Raw genomic sequence first — 17,210 nt, 5'->3', positions numbered from 1 at the left:
ACTCGTCCTCTTCTAATAGTGAACAAATGGACTAGAAGACCAAGGAGTTCAAGAATGATGTCAAGCATTCAGGTTTGACACATTTTCAGGCTACGAGGACAACATCGACCCCTTGAGTTTATACAACAAAAAGGGTGGCCTTCTCAGGAGGTCAGTTCTTGGAACATTCCAAGGTGTGAAGGGCGGCATCATACTTGAAAGGAAATACACAAACATGGTGGTCTACTCTATTGTAACACAGAGAAGCACTACGAGGTTGGTGAAATTCAAGAGAATTTTCACTTCAACCTGGATAACAGAAGAATATGTCATCACAGCTTGGCATCATTTGAGAATGACTAAGAAAGACACGTTGGATGACTACTACTAGAGGTTTTGGGATACCTTTTTGCTAGTGTCCTCGTTTCGGAGGGTCATTTTGAGGGACCAGTTTGAGCAGTTTTGTTGTGGTTTGCCAAAAGAATTCGACAGTATTGTCTGCAATAGTAGTTTGACTCTATTTTAGACTTATGGGACATGCTAAGCAAGGTTTTGAAATGCATGCCGGCTCATTGACTTATCCTACGAACAAGCCAATGTCCATCTCAATAGGGCAAGAGTCTTCCAGTTAAGAGAATGAACCAGGGATTTAGATGATAGTGCATCTGAGGGTATCGACAAAGCAGGGGAATTAACTGATGGTTCATCAGGAATCCGATAATCCAGATTGAGGCGTCAGTGGACAGAGGAGGCCAAGAGGTATACCAACAGGTCACAGGGCACAAGAAAAGTACAGAAAGGTAAGCTAGGTCCACCGGATAATTTGGTCAAGGATACTTTTTGGCCCTCGATGCAAAGTGGATGGAAGAGGAGAACATCGCAAATTTTTTTCTGAGAGAGTTGTACCTTGAAGCTTTTCGACTATTAGCAATGTCTATGCCAAAAGATACTGATGAATCAACAGGTGAATATGGTGCGGTGTGGACTGCGCAAAAGGAGAGCCAATCCACTCCTTTGTCAGAGATTGCTTAGATTGAATAAAATCGCTAATTTCTCTTTGAGATTTTAGGGATATTGACGGATTAACTATGTTTTGCGGAACGACTTTATGAATATATGTACATTGAAGTGGAGATTTCCTTGATTGAACTAAAGACATGTGCTCTTTCATGTGTGTAATGTTAGAGACATGTAGAGAAAGATGAATGTTTGCAGCATTTTGTCTGCTGAATGATTTGAACTTAGTGCATCTAGACATCTGTTAGAAATTAACGAGATCTAAATGTGATGGCTATTTGAATGTGAACTGAATGAGATTCTAGTGTATCAAGATGTCTATTTGGACGAGATATTTGGATACTATTCTGAGTGCATCAAGAGTTCCGGAAGGATGAGATGGCTGCACAGTGAGGTGCATCAAGAGTTCTGGATACGGAATGAGATGGCTAGATTGATTGATTGAAACATGATGTTTAGTGTGAACTAAGTGTGTGAATTTGTGAACTACATGCTATGTGGAGGTACTATCATGTGGGGATGGTCATGGGCATGGTTTGCTTGATTGAAATGTGAAAAGAAAGGATATGAATATGATAGTAACAAGATTTATGAAGTCATTCATGAAAAGATCAACGAGGTTTGGATGTGATTGCTATATGGTTATAATGATCATGATTTGTATTTGAGATACTCGATAGAAATGTGAATTGATCAGTTGACTAATGTCTTTGTAGATGTACTAGATTGGTGGTCTGGTGCATGGGTACATAGAGTTAGTGTCTACAGAAGAAATTTTTTGTCCTTTGGCTCTTTTGTAGGTGTAATTGAGGGAGATAACAATTCTTTCAAGAGAGGGGAATGTCACAAAGTGATGACGTGGTAGGCCCAACTGGAAGAGAAATGGCCGGGTCGACAAGAGAAACTAAAACTTGAGGAAATGAACCTAGAAAGTGTGGTCGAGGGCCCTAAAAAGGGGTTAGGATTTTAAAAATCTTAAAGAACTTATGGAGCATTGACCAAGGGGCCTAAAACCCTAAAAAGTCCGAGCTCACAAGCCAGGGCAGATTTTCATAAATCACTTTGACATGCTAATGTGGGTGGCTGTACGGAGTTCTGCAATTTACACTGATAGTGCTGACATGGCCGGTTGTACGGATTTCTCTAATTTGTGCTCGCTGCTTTTTGGAAGTTTTGCAAGGGCTTTTGGAGAGCAGATGCTTGTGGGTGCAATGCTTTTGGGCATTCCTTGTACTGTTTATAACTGTCCTTGTGGTCACTCTTTTGATGGACACAGAGTCTCGGAGAGAGTTGGACCCTTGGGAGTTGTAAAGAAATACTGGAAGGGGCACCAGTCTTTGGGACTAGTGTGTCTTGGCTCGGAACTCCACCGCCCATTCAGATCTCCTTCTCTCTCTTACTCTAATCAAGTTCTGTGATTTTGCAGTTTTTGCTTGTGTTGCTATCGATTTCCCGCACCAGAAAAGGTACGTCTACCTCACAGTCGCAAAACAGCCCTCATTCCCTATTGTGCTACAAAATAACGGGGCCACCACCCAAAAGGCGGTGAAACTCTAACATGTTTGTGGTAGCACACCTAGTTCTACACTAAGGTATTGCAAATGGTAATGGGTATATCCCTTGGTATACATGATGGAGCTGATAGTCATATCTCATATGCGCATTGCACTTGAGCCACGTGGACAAAAGCTACTGCTATAGGTTAGCGTCAGTCTTAGTTAGGGATCTAGTCTGGCACCTTTGTGAGCCTCTCAGAGGACCTACATACCCAGATAGGTCAATAGTTGCATACCCTTACTTGCATGGTAAAATTATAGAGTAACTTGAGCATATAGGCAAATGTACAGTCATGTTTCTATGCCTATATGCTCAAGTGACTTTATAACGATACTGTGCAAGTGAGGGAACACAACTATTGACCTGCTTGGACATGCAAGCCCTCTGAGAGGCTCAGAAAGGTGCCAGACTAAGATCACTAAGACTAACGCTAACCTGTGGTAGTAGCTCGTCCACTTCAGAGTTACCCAGAATGCGGAACAGGAACGGCGACGGGGACCCTCGCGGAACAGGGGAACGGCCAGGGGTCCGGAACGGGAACGGCGCGGAACGGGAGGCATAAAAAACACCCAAATAATGCTTGAGAAGGGGTGCATTTTAATTTTTGAGTCCTTGCACACTAAAAAAACACCTAATGTTCATTGCAAATTTGCAAAAAACTGCCTATTTCTTCCCATTTTTGAGAGTTGGCCATTCCGGGCCGTTCCGAGGCCGTACCGGACCGTTCCGGCCGGCCGTTCCGGTATCAGGTGGTCACCCGGAACGGCAAAACGTTCCGGGGCGTTCCAGCTTGGCAGAGGGGGAGGGAACGGCGTTCCGGCCTTCTAGGGCCTGCGGAACGCGTTCCCCGGTAACTATGGTCCACGTGGCTCAAGTGCAATGCACACATGACATCATATTATCTTGTGGATGATTATCATGAGGCCAAAGTGCACTTCTACTTACCTTTATAGGGACTCCCCTAGGTATGTAGCTATGTTTCCACCAAGAGTTTAGACCATATCTATAATGCAGGTCACAGTTCACTTGTTACCATCTTCTTGCCTTTCTACTCATGATATTGTTAAATCAGGAAGCTAAGAATGGAAACTTGCATATACATGATAAAATCTAGGTGTGCTTTAAGATACTCAAATACAAACATACACACGCACGTAAGAACTCATTATGTTTAGAGATGCAAATACCTGCATACCTTCTTACACACATCTTTTTTATGCATTTGTACAATCACAATGTTTTCTTCCGTTCGATTTCATTATTGTAGGTTGTCCCAAAAAGCGACGAAGCCAAAAGAAGACTCAAAAAGGCACTTCAAAACAACTATTTGTTTGCAAAGCTTGATGAGGAGCAAACCAAAATTGTATGTTTTGATCTGTTCACATAAAATACTTTGTTTCTTTCTTTATTTTCCAATAAAATACTGATCAGAGAGCATGCTTTGATTTAAAACGTTTTTCCAATTAGATGTATTGTTTATCCAGGTTATTGATGCTGTAGAGGAAGAAAAACATAAAGCAGGTGATGTCATCATCTGCCAAGGGGATCCTGGTGATCGGTTTTATCTGTTAGAGGTCATATGTTAATCTTTCTTGTTTTGCTGTTGTCTGCTGATTGTAAAAGTCCTACATGCTTTTGCGTATGACAAGCTCACCTGCTGATTTCATGTTTGAGCAGAATGGCACTTGTGAAGTGTGGCTGTTAAAACCAGGAAAGACAACACCAGATTTAGTCAAGCATTATGCAGATGGAGATAGTTTTGGAGAGCTTGCTCTTCTTTATGGTTCTCCACGTGCTGCAACAGTCAAGGTAATTTTCAGTACTTTCAGTTTAGCAACAATTATATGGAGGGGTGGAACTAATTGCTGCTTATAGCTCTCCACTGTCTATTAGATAGAAACGAAAACAAATTGTTCTTTTACGGCACTTGAAGCTTAGTTGGCCTCTGGCTGACCCACCCTAATTGTAAAAGTGTCATTTTTACTTGATCCTGAGATCCTTCTCACCTTAAAGACGTAGAAGACTGGTTGTCAGATATAAACTAGTACTAATTTGGAAGTAATGATTAGGGCAATAACATTTGCTTCCTCCTAGATTACACTAAGGAGATAAAGGAAGAAGAGGACAAATGGTTTAAAGATTTCAATACTCATGGAGCAGATGTAGTGTGATTGGCATGCCTGTTGGCACTTTATCAACACAAATATTATAGAGGCTAGTGTTGCTAGTGAAGGATTATGGTGGATATTACGAGAACCGTTCATTCGAAAAAGAGAACCCCTTGGTTGGATTAGTATGAACTTTTTAGTTACATTGTGGGTTCTTAGGTAGAAGTGCAGTTAAGTGATTTTATATACATATGGAGATGAAAAGACCTAAAAACAACAGTGTGACCTAGCTATTTTTTGGTTTGCTAGCTTGCCTTAGCACGTGTACGTACAGTGTAAGTGCCTTGTGTAGTGCCAATTGGCAGGTTAGTTTATGTGCCAGTATAGTTTGAGATGCTACTTGTATACAAGTCAAACTCATGTAAAAATTAAATTAAGAAAGAAAATTGCAGGTTTTTGGTTGTTGAGTCTCCCTCTTGCTCTTTCATGCCAATTTTTGCTGTCACTCAGCTCTTTACCTATAGTGTTGTCAGGGCAACCTTCTATTTGCGCTAATTTTACACATAGCTGTATGGAAGCCTGCTAGCAATTAATTTTAGGGAGAGCTGTGCGAGCTTGGATGTATTTCAAGACATGTATACTTCAAGATTGTGATTTCAAGAAGGTAAAGTGGGAAGGGAATGCCCTTGGTTACAAATGCATTGATTGATGTGAACCATTTATCCGTGCCTAAACAGTTCTCTTCTTTGTTGAAGTGTGGTCTCTTGGTTGGTATGATGGTTTCTTAGGGGTTTTGAGGATTATTTTGTGGCGTTGGATTGAAGGTTTGACGTTCTTGAGCAACATTTCTAAAGACTTATTGCAATTCCTAGTTTGTGCAAAAGTGTGCTGGTGCGTCCCAGGCTGCCACCAAGGATACACTTGAGTTACCTTCAATTTACAAGTTTTGGGAGATAAGGTGGCATGTTTCCTAAATTTCCATAGTAAAGCAAACAAAAGTGCCAAAGATTTCAATTTTCATTGAGCAAATGGAGTTTTTTTGTCTTCTTGCTGAGCATTAGTGTCACAAATTCTATATTGCTAGAGAGGTATTTGCTTTAGATTGCACAAATATTGATACAATGGTTCTAGATGTTGAGATGTTGATGGGATCTTCATATAGATGCTTGGATCTGCGAGGTTGATGGCTTAAAATGGAAAACGCTAGAAATGCTGGCGGATCTGCAAACTCGATGAGGCTATGGGCTGATCTGCTATGGCTGATGTCGAGGATGTTGATAACAGTGGGCTGAAATCTGAAAATGCTGGTGAAAAGGACTGAATCTGCAAATGTGGAAAACACTGGTGGATCTGCAAGTGCTTGGGTTGGGAACTACTAGCGCTCGGCTGAATCTGCTAATGGCGGCGAAAGGATGCTGATGGGCTGAGGTTGTAGGCTGGTGGGAAAATTCCAACCATGGAAAAACGCCAGTTTGAGTTTGAGAGTGCTGGGACTAGGTACTGAAGGGGTACTTGTGTTGAATGGTGGCCCAAGGGGTCCTCTTTATATGTCTAAAATGCTGGATTGAGCAGTAAGATGAGGCCTAAATCCCCCACAACTTGTAATTGCTGGGCATTAATGTCGATAATTAATAAGTTTAAAAACCTACTGATAAGAGGTGCTTTGTATGTGGTGAACTACCTAGGCTGGGTACTAATGATCTATATGGGAACACTCCCTAGTGCCTACACCTAGCAGAGAATGTATGTGCTCATGTGCAATCAAAGGGTATGCAACTACGCTAAAGTGTTTGGGCATGCAGGTCCTACGTATAGGCTCACAAGGGTGCCAGAACATTTCCTAGGTTGTCTTAAACCCTAGCAGTAGGAGTAAGCTTGTCCACATGCACATCGGGTTAGATGTGCACATGACAATTTGTGACGGTATACTTTGCATCTTCGTATGTAGTGTTTCTCTGTATTTGGCTCTCAGCCACAAAGCTCGCTCCAATGGGGTGGCTGCCATCTGCCTGTAATTTGTCTGAAGAGGTGCAAAGATGTCCATTGGCAGCTCGTGTACCGTGGATGTCCAGGTACTTTGGTCTCGTATTGACACCATCCTCCAGCCTTAGAGAGGTGTAGAGAGTGGTTCTTATAGAACTTCATTTTTGACCAGTGGCAGTAGGGTCCGTGTCCTCGCTGTCTCAATCCTCAGAATATTTGCTCTTGTGACTCGGTTCGATTCAGCCCGGTTGAGGGGGAGCGTGGGAGTCTAGACTATATTCAAATGGTGGGACTCCGCCCATGCAAACTCATCCAAGTGGTCATCTGTGAGTACCAACAATCTCTATCACCCTCTGATCATAACTTTCTTGAGGAGGTCGCAGCTAATCTGAGTTCCCACACTCTTTGTAGGAAGGTGACCGACCCAAGCATTGCCTCCACTACCATGGGAGCTATCCCAGTTTCTGCTTTAACAATCGAGTGTGGTGTAAAGGGTGCGGATGGTCAAAACCACAAAATGGATGGGCAAAACCATGGTTTCTTTTGGAAGATAGGGAGTGGCAGATAGCACATTAAAATCCCAAAAGTATGAAAGCATCAGGTGGTGGAAGATACACTTCTGATTGAAAATTCAAATACCTTCAACATCCTTTTTAAATCATTAGACAATAAAAAGAATTTCTAGATTTCAAATTTGAAAACGAGAGCAGGTGAGTTTGCAGCATGGCCATGTGGTGTGGTGCTATTGAACAAGATCAGGCTGCATCGCATGGGTGAACAGGCAGCATGGCCCACCAATAAATATACCTTTTTAAGTGTCCTTTTATGCATTCAAGGCTTCAAAACCATTCAGTGGTTTCTTATGTCCCCTTAAATACCTACATGTTAGAAACTTGATCCAATTCCTTATAAGGCCCATCCAAGGTCCAAATTTTCTAATGCAATGACTTTGGTCTTTCTGAGGTTCACTGAAAGATCTCTATCTTTAAAGAAGGCATGTAATGCATCTACATGTTGCTGCAACCCCTCAAATGAATCTGATATGAGGACAATATCATCAACATAGAGCAGTATTCCAGTCAAACTAGCTCCGGTCCCTCCACCACGGTTTATGTACCTAGAAATCTCACCTACGTATAGCCCAAAGATAAATGAAATGAAATGAAATGATATATGAATGTCTTTAAAATGCCAAAATGACCTATGAGACCAAAACGTTACAAAGTGGTGAATCTGATACAGTGTCTAAGTACCAAAAAGAAAAGATTAAATGGTACCGAAAAAGATAGTGTAACATCCTAAATTGCTGGAAGTGAGCTAAGCAGCTAAGTGGAACTGTGCTCGGTATGAATAATAACGGATATATATGTATATACATATATGTATATGTATACATATACATATACATATATGTATATGTATATGTATGTATATATATATACATATATGTATATCTATATGTATGTATATATATATACATATATGTATATCTATATGTATGTATATATATATACATATATGTATATATATATATATATATATATATATATATATATATCTATATATATGTATATATATATACATATATGTATATATATACATATATGTATATCTATATGTATGTATATATATATACATATATATATATATATGTATATATATATATATATGTATATGTATATATATATATATATATATATATATATATATGTATATATATATATATATATATATATATGTATATATATATACATATATATATATATATATATATACATATACATATATGTATGTATGTATGTATGTATGTATGTATAGATACATACATACATACATACATATATATATATATATATAGAGAGAGAGAGAGAGAGAGAGAGAGAGAGAGAGAGAGAGAGAGGAGATGATGATGATGATGATGTATTTACGTCCTCGGGGGGCCAAAATGACCCATGGGACCCAAAATCTCATATATGAGACTCCCCCCTTCCCATGTGAAGGAGGGGACGTGTCATGATTCTGTGGTGATTTTGTTTGTGAGTGTGGTGTGATGTTCTAGCACTTTGGCAAGATAGATGCCTAGTGCTTCTGGAGAGGGATGTGTTCTTGAGAGAAGCTCCTCAAATGTAGTACACCCTTGAATAACTTGGGGAAAGTCGACCCGAATGTGTGTATATGTTGGACATTCAAGGGTTACATGTGCCTCATTTTCCAATGAGTTCAAGTTGCATTGAGTGCATCTCGTCATGTTTGCATCAATATTCAGCCATCCTCCCGTTTCACTTTTGAGCATGTGTGATCTTGTCCGCATCAAGGTGGATGCCCGTCTCGCACGGTAAGACATGGGTGTCCTGATATGTATTTGGGTTTCCCTGGTCTTGTACTCTTCCTAGTATCTCGTGTTTATGTGGTTGCAATAGTATTCAAACTTGGACCTGTGCATTGCATTCTTCCATTTGCTGTGGAGGGCTTCAAGTAATTGTAGTTCAAAATTCAGCTCGTGCTCGTGCTCGGTACCTGCCTCTACATGCATGTGCACATCTCCCACATTCCATTTAGAAAACCATTTCCTGATGTCCTCAACAAGGCTAGAGGTTAGAAACTTGCTTTTGTGGTTCTTTTGCGGCTTACATCTTACCTCCCATGCTATACGAGGCAAACGGTTATGAGGCATCAGCTTCACCTTCAAGAGATATCTATGCATTCTTTGCAGGGCAAGCATTTCCAATGGTCTTTGTCTAGTCTCCAATAGCATCACTGAGTATGGTGTTGTGGTTTTTATCCCCATATGTCTACATAAGAACTTTTTCTAAATTTTTTCAATGTCATTCCATGTGCTGGCAGGAATACTTGGTCCCCATACCTCTACCCCATACAATAGCGTTTGGACCACACGCATTGAAAGCCATGGACTTTATTTCCCACCTTCTAGTGACGCTTTGTTTGCACATGTTTTCGAACTCGTAATACCTTGCTTGTCCTTATTCAATTCTTGTTTTTGCACATTGCCCCCATCTATGATTCGAGGGTATAATGATGCCCAAGTATTTAAAGCTGTCCAGTGCTTGAATCTCTTGCCCATCATACATAAGGGCGGGCTGATCCTTTGATTTGTGTGTACAAATCGCCATACATTTTGTTTTCGTGACATTCACTGAGAGTCCTGTGGCTTCGCAGAAAGTATGTACCGCATTCAAAAGTTTTTGCAAGAGAGACATGCTATGCGCTAAAAGAACCACATCATCAACATAAATGAGGAGTAGCAAAGTAATGAGACCGATGTTTGGTGCATCTCCATTATCTTGCATCGTTTGGCAGATAAAGTCCTCAAGCTTGTCTATGCATAGCCCAAATAATGTTGGGGACAGAGGACATCCTTGTTTGACCCCTATTGTGCTAAAGAACTCTTTGGAGAAGCCTGTTTGAGAGAGAGAGAGAGAGAGAGAGAGAGAGAGAGAGAGAGAGAGAGAGAGATGAAATGTTATATTAACGTCTTCGAAAGGCCAAAGTGACCTATGAGACTAGAAAGTTACAATGCGGTGTAACTGATACAAAGTCAGATTAACAAAATAAATTAAACTAGGAGAGAAAATGAAATGAAATGCTATATTAATGTCTTCAAAAGGCCAAAGTGACCTATGAGACCAGAAAGTTACAATGCGGTGAATCTGGTACAAAGTCAGATTAACAAATTAAATCAAACTAGGATAACAAAATATAAATACTCCGGAATCCTAAACTCAGCTGATAAGTGTGAAAGGTGAAATGTGTGAACTAAGCAGTACAATGTGTACACAATATGGGAGGGAAGTAGAGATCCATCTTCATCTGCACTCTGGATGACGAAAAAGTATGGCTCGAATCCTTTGCTGTAGCCTCCTTCGGAAATGTGTAGCTCCTCTTCTCCATCGGGGTCGTTTAGATCTCCCTAGCTCCAATGCTCGGTCTATGAGAATGCTAGTAGTGCGGACAGACCTCCCCACTGCTGGCTGCTCCTCTGTTTGTTCTTCTGGGTGTACAATATCTAGTGTAAAGAAATCTGTGATCTGTCTCTGGGGTTGTCTCTCTTTAGCTCTCCTCAGTAAAGTTTCTCTATGTCTGTGTAACTCAAGTAGATATAGCATCCTTGTCCTCCTCGTGTCCAGCTGGATCAGATCCTGACAAATGAGTCTATTAATCGCTACCTACGTCAGAGACCTCAAGGGTGCCTGTAGAGAGTATTGAAAGGAGGCAATCTGTCCATGGTGAAACCATGCGTCTGAAACCATGATGCCATCTGTGCGTACCAGCATGATGTATCCCCATTAAGAGCTAATTGTCTGGAGGACTCTAGAGCCACCCTGGCATATCTGTCTCTGATAGTATCCCACAGATCGTGTACAAAGGAGACTGATCTGGTAAGCGCCTCAATCTCCATAGGGGGGGAAGCTAATTCCGCTCGAATGATATCATGCGGTACGGAAGCCTCGGCTCAAATCAGCGGAGAGATCATAGATACCAGGGGCTTCTCCATACACCTCCAACCATCCTGGCCTACAGAAGGTCCCCAAACGTGCACCCCGTATAACATGGTAGAGGCAACCAAAGTATCAAAGAGCCATAACTTTGTCCTAGGTTCTTGGAACTGAACCTGCGAACACGTCCTCTCCATTCCTCCCAGAGCCGCACCAGCTCCAGTTAGTCTAGTCTTTGCTGCTCTTCTCAAAGAAAATCTCGGCCTAGTAAAGACTACCCCCAGGTAAGTGTATGCATCTGTATACTCCACAATCTCTTGACCATATTTGAAAGTAGGTACTGATCTCCTGACCCATTGCGGTGTGGTGTTAAACACCATAACCTTGGATTTACCTAGGTTTACACACAAACCACTATCCTCTGCAAAACTACGTAGTGCATCCAAATGTCGTTGCATACCTTCTGGTGAGTCAGATATCAACACAATATCATCAGCATATAGCAACAATGGGATCCACGTCCCTGCCAGCTTGGCACCCCTGTCACCCTCTCTGTCAATGTAATCAGACACCTCATCAACATGCATACCAAATAGAGTAGGAGACAATGGGCAGCCCTGTTTCACTCCAATAGTAGAGTGAACTAAATCAGACACCCCTTCCGGAGTGCGTACTTGTCCCATCACTGATCTGTACAAAGCCATAATCCCCCAAATCACCTCTATGGGCACCCCCATCTCGTGTAGTCTGTGCATCAATCGAGCTCTTGGTACCATGTCAAATGCTTTGCGAAAATCCACAAAGCTACAATAGATCCGTCTCCCATGTGCTCTGCCCTCCTCAATGATGACCCTGAGTGTTAGAATATGATCAAGAGTGGAGAAACCCCTCCTAAAGCCGGCCTGACCCTTTGCTCGTACACCCTCGCCCTCTGCCCAATTATTGAAGTGTTGCTCCAGAATAGATGCATACAATTGTGCCAATGTGTGTCCAACCATAATAGTGCGGTAGTTCCCAGGCTCTGTAGGGTCACCAGCCTTGAGGATGGGCACAATATTAGACAACCTCCAAGTCTCAGGTAACCCCTCACACATGGCACGATTGAACAACACTGCAAGAACCTCCATCAGCATATCCCTGGCATGTATAAAGTGCTCCGCTACTAGACCGTCATGATCATATGCCTTCCCGGTCCTCATCCTGACGATGGCCCTTTGTACCATCTTAGATGTAAAGAAAGTGCTCGTAGCTGGGCAAGGCTTGGTAGGGTTTGGAAGGGGTTCCTGTCCAGGAACCGTATATAATGATGTCGCATATTGGCCCCACACATCAGGTGAAGTAATCACTGGGGGAGGGGAGTGCTCATGGAAGAGTCGCCATGCCTCTTCTGAGTCCCTACTCAAGAACATCTGATATAAGTCTCGCTCCATCTGAGCTAGGTAAGCTCGCTTATTCCGTCGCACAAGGCGTCGGAAAGCAATCTGAGACTGTCTGTAAGTGATGACTCCTAAAAGAAGATCCCTCTGAAGCTGGGCTCTCATCTCTCTGCACTCCTCATCATACCAACTATTATGGGGCATGCTCCGAGAATATCGTCTCTTGCCCGGCTGAGTGTGTGGGTATGCCACTGATGCAGCCCCATGCAGTGTCTCAGTCAGTAGAGTGGTGCACTTCTCCACTGAGAGGCCTGTACCATTTGTGCCAGTTGTGCCTTCCAATAGACGGTCCCAGATCTCCTTTGTATAAACGAAATCAGTCTATGGTGTAAATGTATAGCGGGTGTGTGATCTGCCTCCTGATGTCTGGGTTCTACTATACTGAAATTTTACGGACAGTGTCAAGAGAGCATGATCTACTGCTATGCCCACTGGCCTGGCTCCCACTGTGAAATCTTGAATGCAGGGGACAAAGCTCGGTTGTGTCATAACATAATCCACTGTACTGGCCCCATGTCTGTGTGGAAAGCATGTGAAACCGGCTGCTCCAGGAAATCGCTGTTAAACCATTAAGTATGGCTAATCCGTGTGTAGTCGTCATTCCCATGAGGTATCTCGCGTACTCCGTCTGCTCTCTGTCATCTGAGCATCTGTTAAGTCCCAACTCACCCACATCCAGCTCTCTAAGCATCTCATCTGAAGTGTCGTAGAAGACTGTCTGCAAGTTGCCCATTCGGGCATTGAAGTCCCCTAGGAGAATGATATCACCGTCCCTAGAAAACTCCCATATGCCATCGTCTAGTATAGAGAAAGGCGATTGCCCTCTGGATGTAGCATACGCTGATGTATTGGGAGGAAAGTAACTTATGGCAATATATAGGAATCGATTTGTGTCAGCTCTCAGTCTCACCCACATATATCTAGCATGATCATCTCTTCGTACAATATGCAGTAATGGTTGTAGTTCCTCTTTGAATAGCACTGCTACTCCTCCTGAACCTCTACTCCCATGCTCAGATCTCGCATTTGTCCTGTGAGTTGCCTCCCATCTGTATCCACCACATGTGGCATCACCTGTCCAGGGGCTTGATGAGTCTCTGAGAAGAATACAATATCCTTGTCTTTGAAACTGTCCTCAAATGCACCCACATCCAACCTCATATACCCATTACAATTCCAGGTAGCCATCTTCAGTGTGGTCCCATAGGTCTCGCACCGTCATGCAGTGCGCGGCTCTAAAATCACCACCCGTCCATCTCTGTAGAAGGCTATCCTTCCCTTCTCCCTTGCCGCTGTAATCTCTGGCATTACCTCTCTCATATGTGCAAGCTATGAGAGAGTCAGGTCATCACCGAGGAAAATACCTGTCTTTTTGAGAGTAGGCCTCCAAGAATTCCTTCTTCTCTTCCAACGAGAGGAAGCGCAGTATGAGAGCTCTCCCCTTTGAAGACTCTCCCATGCCAACACTTTTCTTACCTACCCTCCATGCCTTTGTGTGCAAAGGCTTCTCCATCCCCATCATTGATGTAAGGCTTGTGACCTCTTTCTCCACATTGTTTATGTCCTTGAGACCGGTCACTCTCACATGCAGTGTGCGCATCCGCCTTCTTTGTTTCTCTTCGAGGGTCATGTTGATAAGTGTCGGGGTACAAGGAGTTTCTTGACCTTTCCCTTTCTTGGCGACCTCAATCCATTTTTTGGCCTCGTCTGGCTTTTTCTGTGTCCTTGTTATCATCTCCGCCCATGAAGATGTCTTTGCCACACTCAGTTTCTCTTCCTCTATGATCATCCTTACCTGTTCCTAGATTTCCTTGATTTCATCTATTACCGAGGGTTGAAATTCGCCTTCCTCTAGTCCATTACTTACTCTATCAGCAAGCTCCTGTATAAGGGCTGAGACTTCTTTTTCGAGTGTCCGTATCTCGGCGTTTGGGTTCTCCTGTTTGAGGGCTGAGACTTCTTCTTTGAGTGTCTGTATTTCTGCGTTAAGGCTCTCTTTCTCCTTCTTCCATTGTGCGACTTCATTGAAGACCATCTGAAGGAGGTTGGCCTTCTCCTTCCACCATCCTTCCATCTCTGTTTTCCACTCCTTCATTTCCCTCTCCATCTGCGCCATCCGCTTGTTCGTGAGCATGAAGGTTGCTTTTGCTCGCGACTTGCAAACAGGTGAGACATTGACGGCTTCCGTGTCCTGTGCAAGGTCCTGACCCTGACAAAACAATGCCTTCACCATTTTGCAAAGCAAACTCGGTGTCTAAGAGTGCACCTTTGGCATCGCCAAGCTTTAGCTTACATGCTGAACTATTTGTCAAAATTTGTGTCTTCATTTTGTCTAAATTGTTGCTCTGTTCTCTTGCAATCTCTTCAGCAGCACAAGAACCTTCATCTATGTTTTCCTTTTCCCGGCAGATATCGAAGTATCTTAGCCCTTTTCGGTATTTTCGCAGAGCCATCTTATAATCACCTTTCTTGAAGCAATCCTTCCCAAAACTCTTGATGGCCTCAACTGCAGCAATCCACCATGCACAATCTGCTGGTTTATCGTCAAGATCCTCTGGCCAATCTGGATACAAATCACCATCACTAAATAGACCAGCAACACCATCTTCTTCTCCCTCTTGCAGCTCACCACAATTTGCAATCAAAACTTCCTCTAATGGGCAGTCTTGATCACCAGTAGCTCTATGTTGCGGATAACCCCCATTCCTTTCAAAACTCTTCCAAAAACCACATGCTTCCCATCTAAATGGGAAGTGCGCGTAGTTGTAACGAAGAATTGAGAACCATTTGTGTTTGGTCCTGCATTTGCCATGGATAGCATCCCTTTATGCTCGTGCTTCAAATTCAAATTTTCGTCTTCAAACTTTAGCCCATGAATAGATTCTCCTCCTGTGCCATTCCGAGCAGAAAAATCGCCTCCTTGGATCATAAAACCTTTGATGACCCGATGAAAAGGAACTCCCTTGTAATACAGTGGACATCCAGTCTCCTTCCCAATGCCCTTTTCTCCTGTGCAAAGAGCTCTAAAGTTTTCCGCAGTTCGTGGAACCACATCCGCATAGAGTTCAATCACAATCCTTCCTTCCATCTCACCACCAATACTAATGTCGAGAAAGCAACGAGGGTTCACCATGGCTTAAAGATGTGATGAACCTTGCCTTGCAGAGGCACAACAAGACAACAATGAAGCCGGAGGGACCCTCTGCTAAGCAAGCAAGCCCTTTGCTTACTTATTGCAAGCAGACCCGTTCCTTGATGTTTAACGAGCAATGATTAAATCCAGCCATCTAATGTCGGCTAAATTTTACTGGCGTGGACATGCTGTAATGTTCTACCCATCCTCCGTGTGTGCCGCGTGCAAGAGAGGCAACCGCGAGAGAGAGAGAGAGAGAGAGAGAGAGAGAGAGAGAGAGAGAGAGAGAGAGAGAGAGAGAGAGAGAGAGAGAGAGAGAGAGAGAGAGAGAGAGAGAGAGAGAACCTTAGCGCGACCTGGCTTGTCCTCTGTGACTCGTTGCCAACAGCAGCTCTGTGACAACCCCCTTGCTCAACTCCCCCAGCAATGCTTAGCGAGAGAGAGCAGCAGAGACCTTCGTGCTGAGACAGAGTGTCGCGTCGAGCAAGGGTAGGAGAGGATTGTGCGTGCTCCACGTCCTCGCCATATATATATATATATATATATATATATATATATATATAGAGAGAGAGAGAGAGAGAGAGAGAGAGAGAGAGAGAGAGAGAGAGAGAGAGAGAGAGAGAGAGATGAAATGTTATATTAACGTCTTCAAAAGGCCAAAGTGACCTCTGAAACCAGAAAGTTACAATGTGGTGGATCTGATACAAAATCAGAGTAACAAGATGACAAATGACACAATGACAAAATGATAAAATAAGATACTATGGAATCCTAAATTTCTAGGTGTGGACTAAGCCGCTAAACTGCTAGCTGGGATAGCTAGATCACATGAGATCTAGCATCGGTCGTTGGTGGATCTCATCAATCTCCTCCATGGTTAGTAGTCTGATCAGGCGTCGTGCATGTCGAGGCAAAGTGACCCGAATCCTCTGATGCAGCCTCCGTCGATGCTGTGTAGTCTTCCGCAGTCGTGGGCGTTTGGATCTCCCCAACTCAGTCGCTCGGTCGATCAGTATGCCTCTGGTGTAAAGTGACGAGCTCTACTGTGGTAGTAACTCCTCCGGGTGTCCAGTGGCAGCTCTAAAGAAGTCTGTGATCTGTCTCTGAGACCGGCTAGCCTCTCCTCCCATCAGGCTCTCTGTGTGTCTGCGCAGCTCGAGCAAGAACAAACCCAGGCATGTCTGATCCTCGTACCGCATGACTCTAGAGAATGGTTCAAAGCCCTCCTGAACAAGCAATGGAAGAGAGAGAGAGAGAGAGAGAGAGAGAGAGAGAGATGAAATGAAATGAAATGATATATTAACGTCTTCAAAAGGTGAAAATGACCTATGAGACCATCAGATACTAAGTGGTGAATCCAATACAATGTCTGAAGTACAAGTACAAAAAGTAGTACTAAATGTAAAAATGAAAATTGAGATTGAAGTGTGAAATGTGAAATGTGAAAATGTAGAATAGGCCCTCAATGACAATCTGGGTGTCGTGCTAGAATGCCTCTGATCCTCTGCTGGAGTCTCCGTCGATGGAGTGTGCTCCTATGTCT

General features: G+C 43.0%; 1 protein-coding gene and 1 pseudogene across 5 annotated transcripts in view; one reads left to right on the top strand and one right to left on the bottom strand.

The window, feature by feature from the left end:
- Positions 1-17,210, top strand: part of LOC147452863 (cAMP-dependent protein kinase regulatory subunit-like) — a 144,424-nt gene that overhangs the window by 108,011 nt on the left and 19,203 nt on the right. For 3 of the 5 annotated variants that reach the window (XM_086518450.1, XM_086518449.1, XM_086518448.1), the window contains 3 exons: positions 3,821-3,916; positions 4,038-4,127; positions 4,231-4,362. In XM_086518450.1, the coding sequence (XP_086374576.1) occupies positions 3,821-3,916; positions 4,038-4,127; positions 4,231-4,362 (318 nt within the window). The remainder of the gene's footprint in view (positions 1-3,820; positions 3,917-4,037; positions 4,128-4,230; positions 4,363-17,210) is intronic. The other 2 variants (XM_086518451.1, XM_086518452.1) reach the window with 1 other exon arrangement.
- On the bottom strand, positions 14,541-15,682 carry LOC147452864 (peptidyl-prolyl cis-trans isomerase CYP40 pseudogene; annotated as a pseudogene).

This window comes from Adiantum capillus-veneris, chromosome 8 (assembly GCF_014529385.1).
Source record: "Adiantum capillus-veneris isolate H3 chromosome 8, ASM1452938v2, whole genome shotgun sequence".
NCBI lineage: Eukaryota > Viridiplantae > Streptophyta > Polypodiopsida > Polypodiales > Pteridaceae > Adiantum > Adiantum capillus-veneris.
Note: the sequence above shows the minus strand (reverse complement) of the source record. Positions and strands in the feature narration are given on the sequence as shown.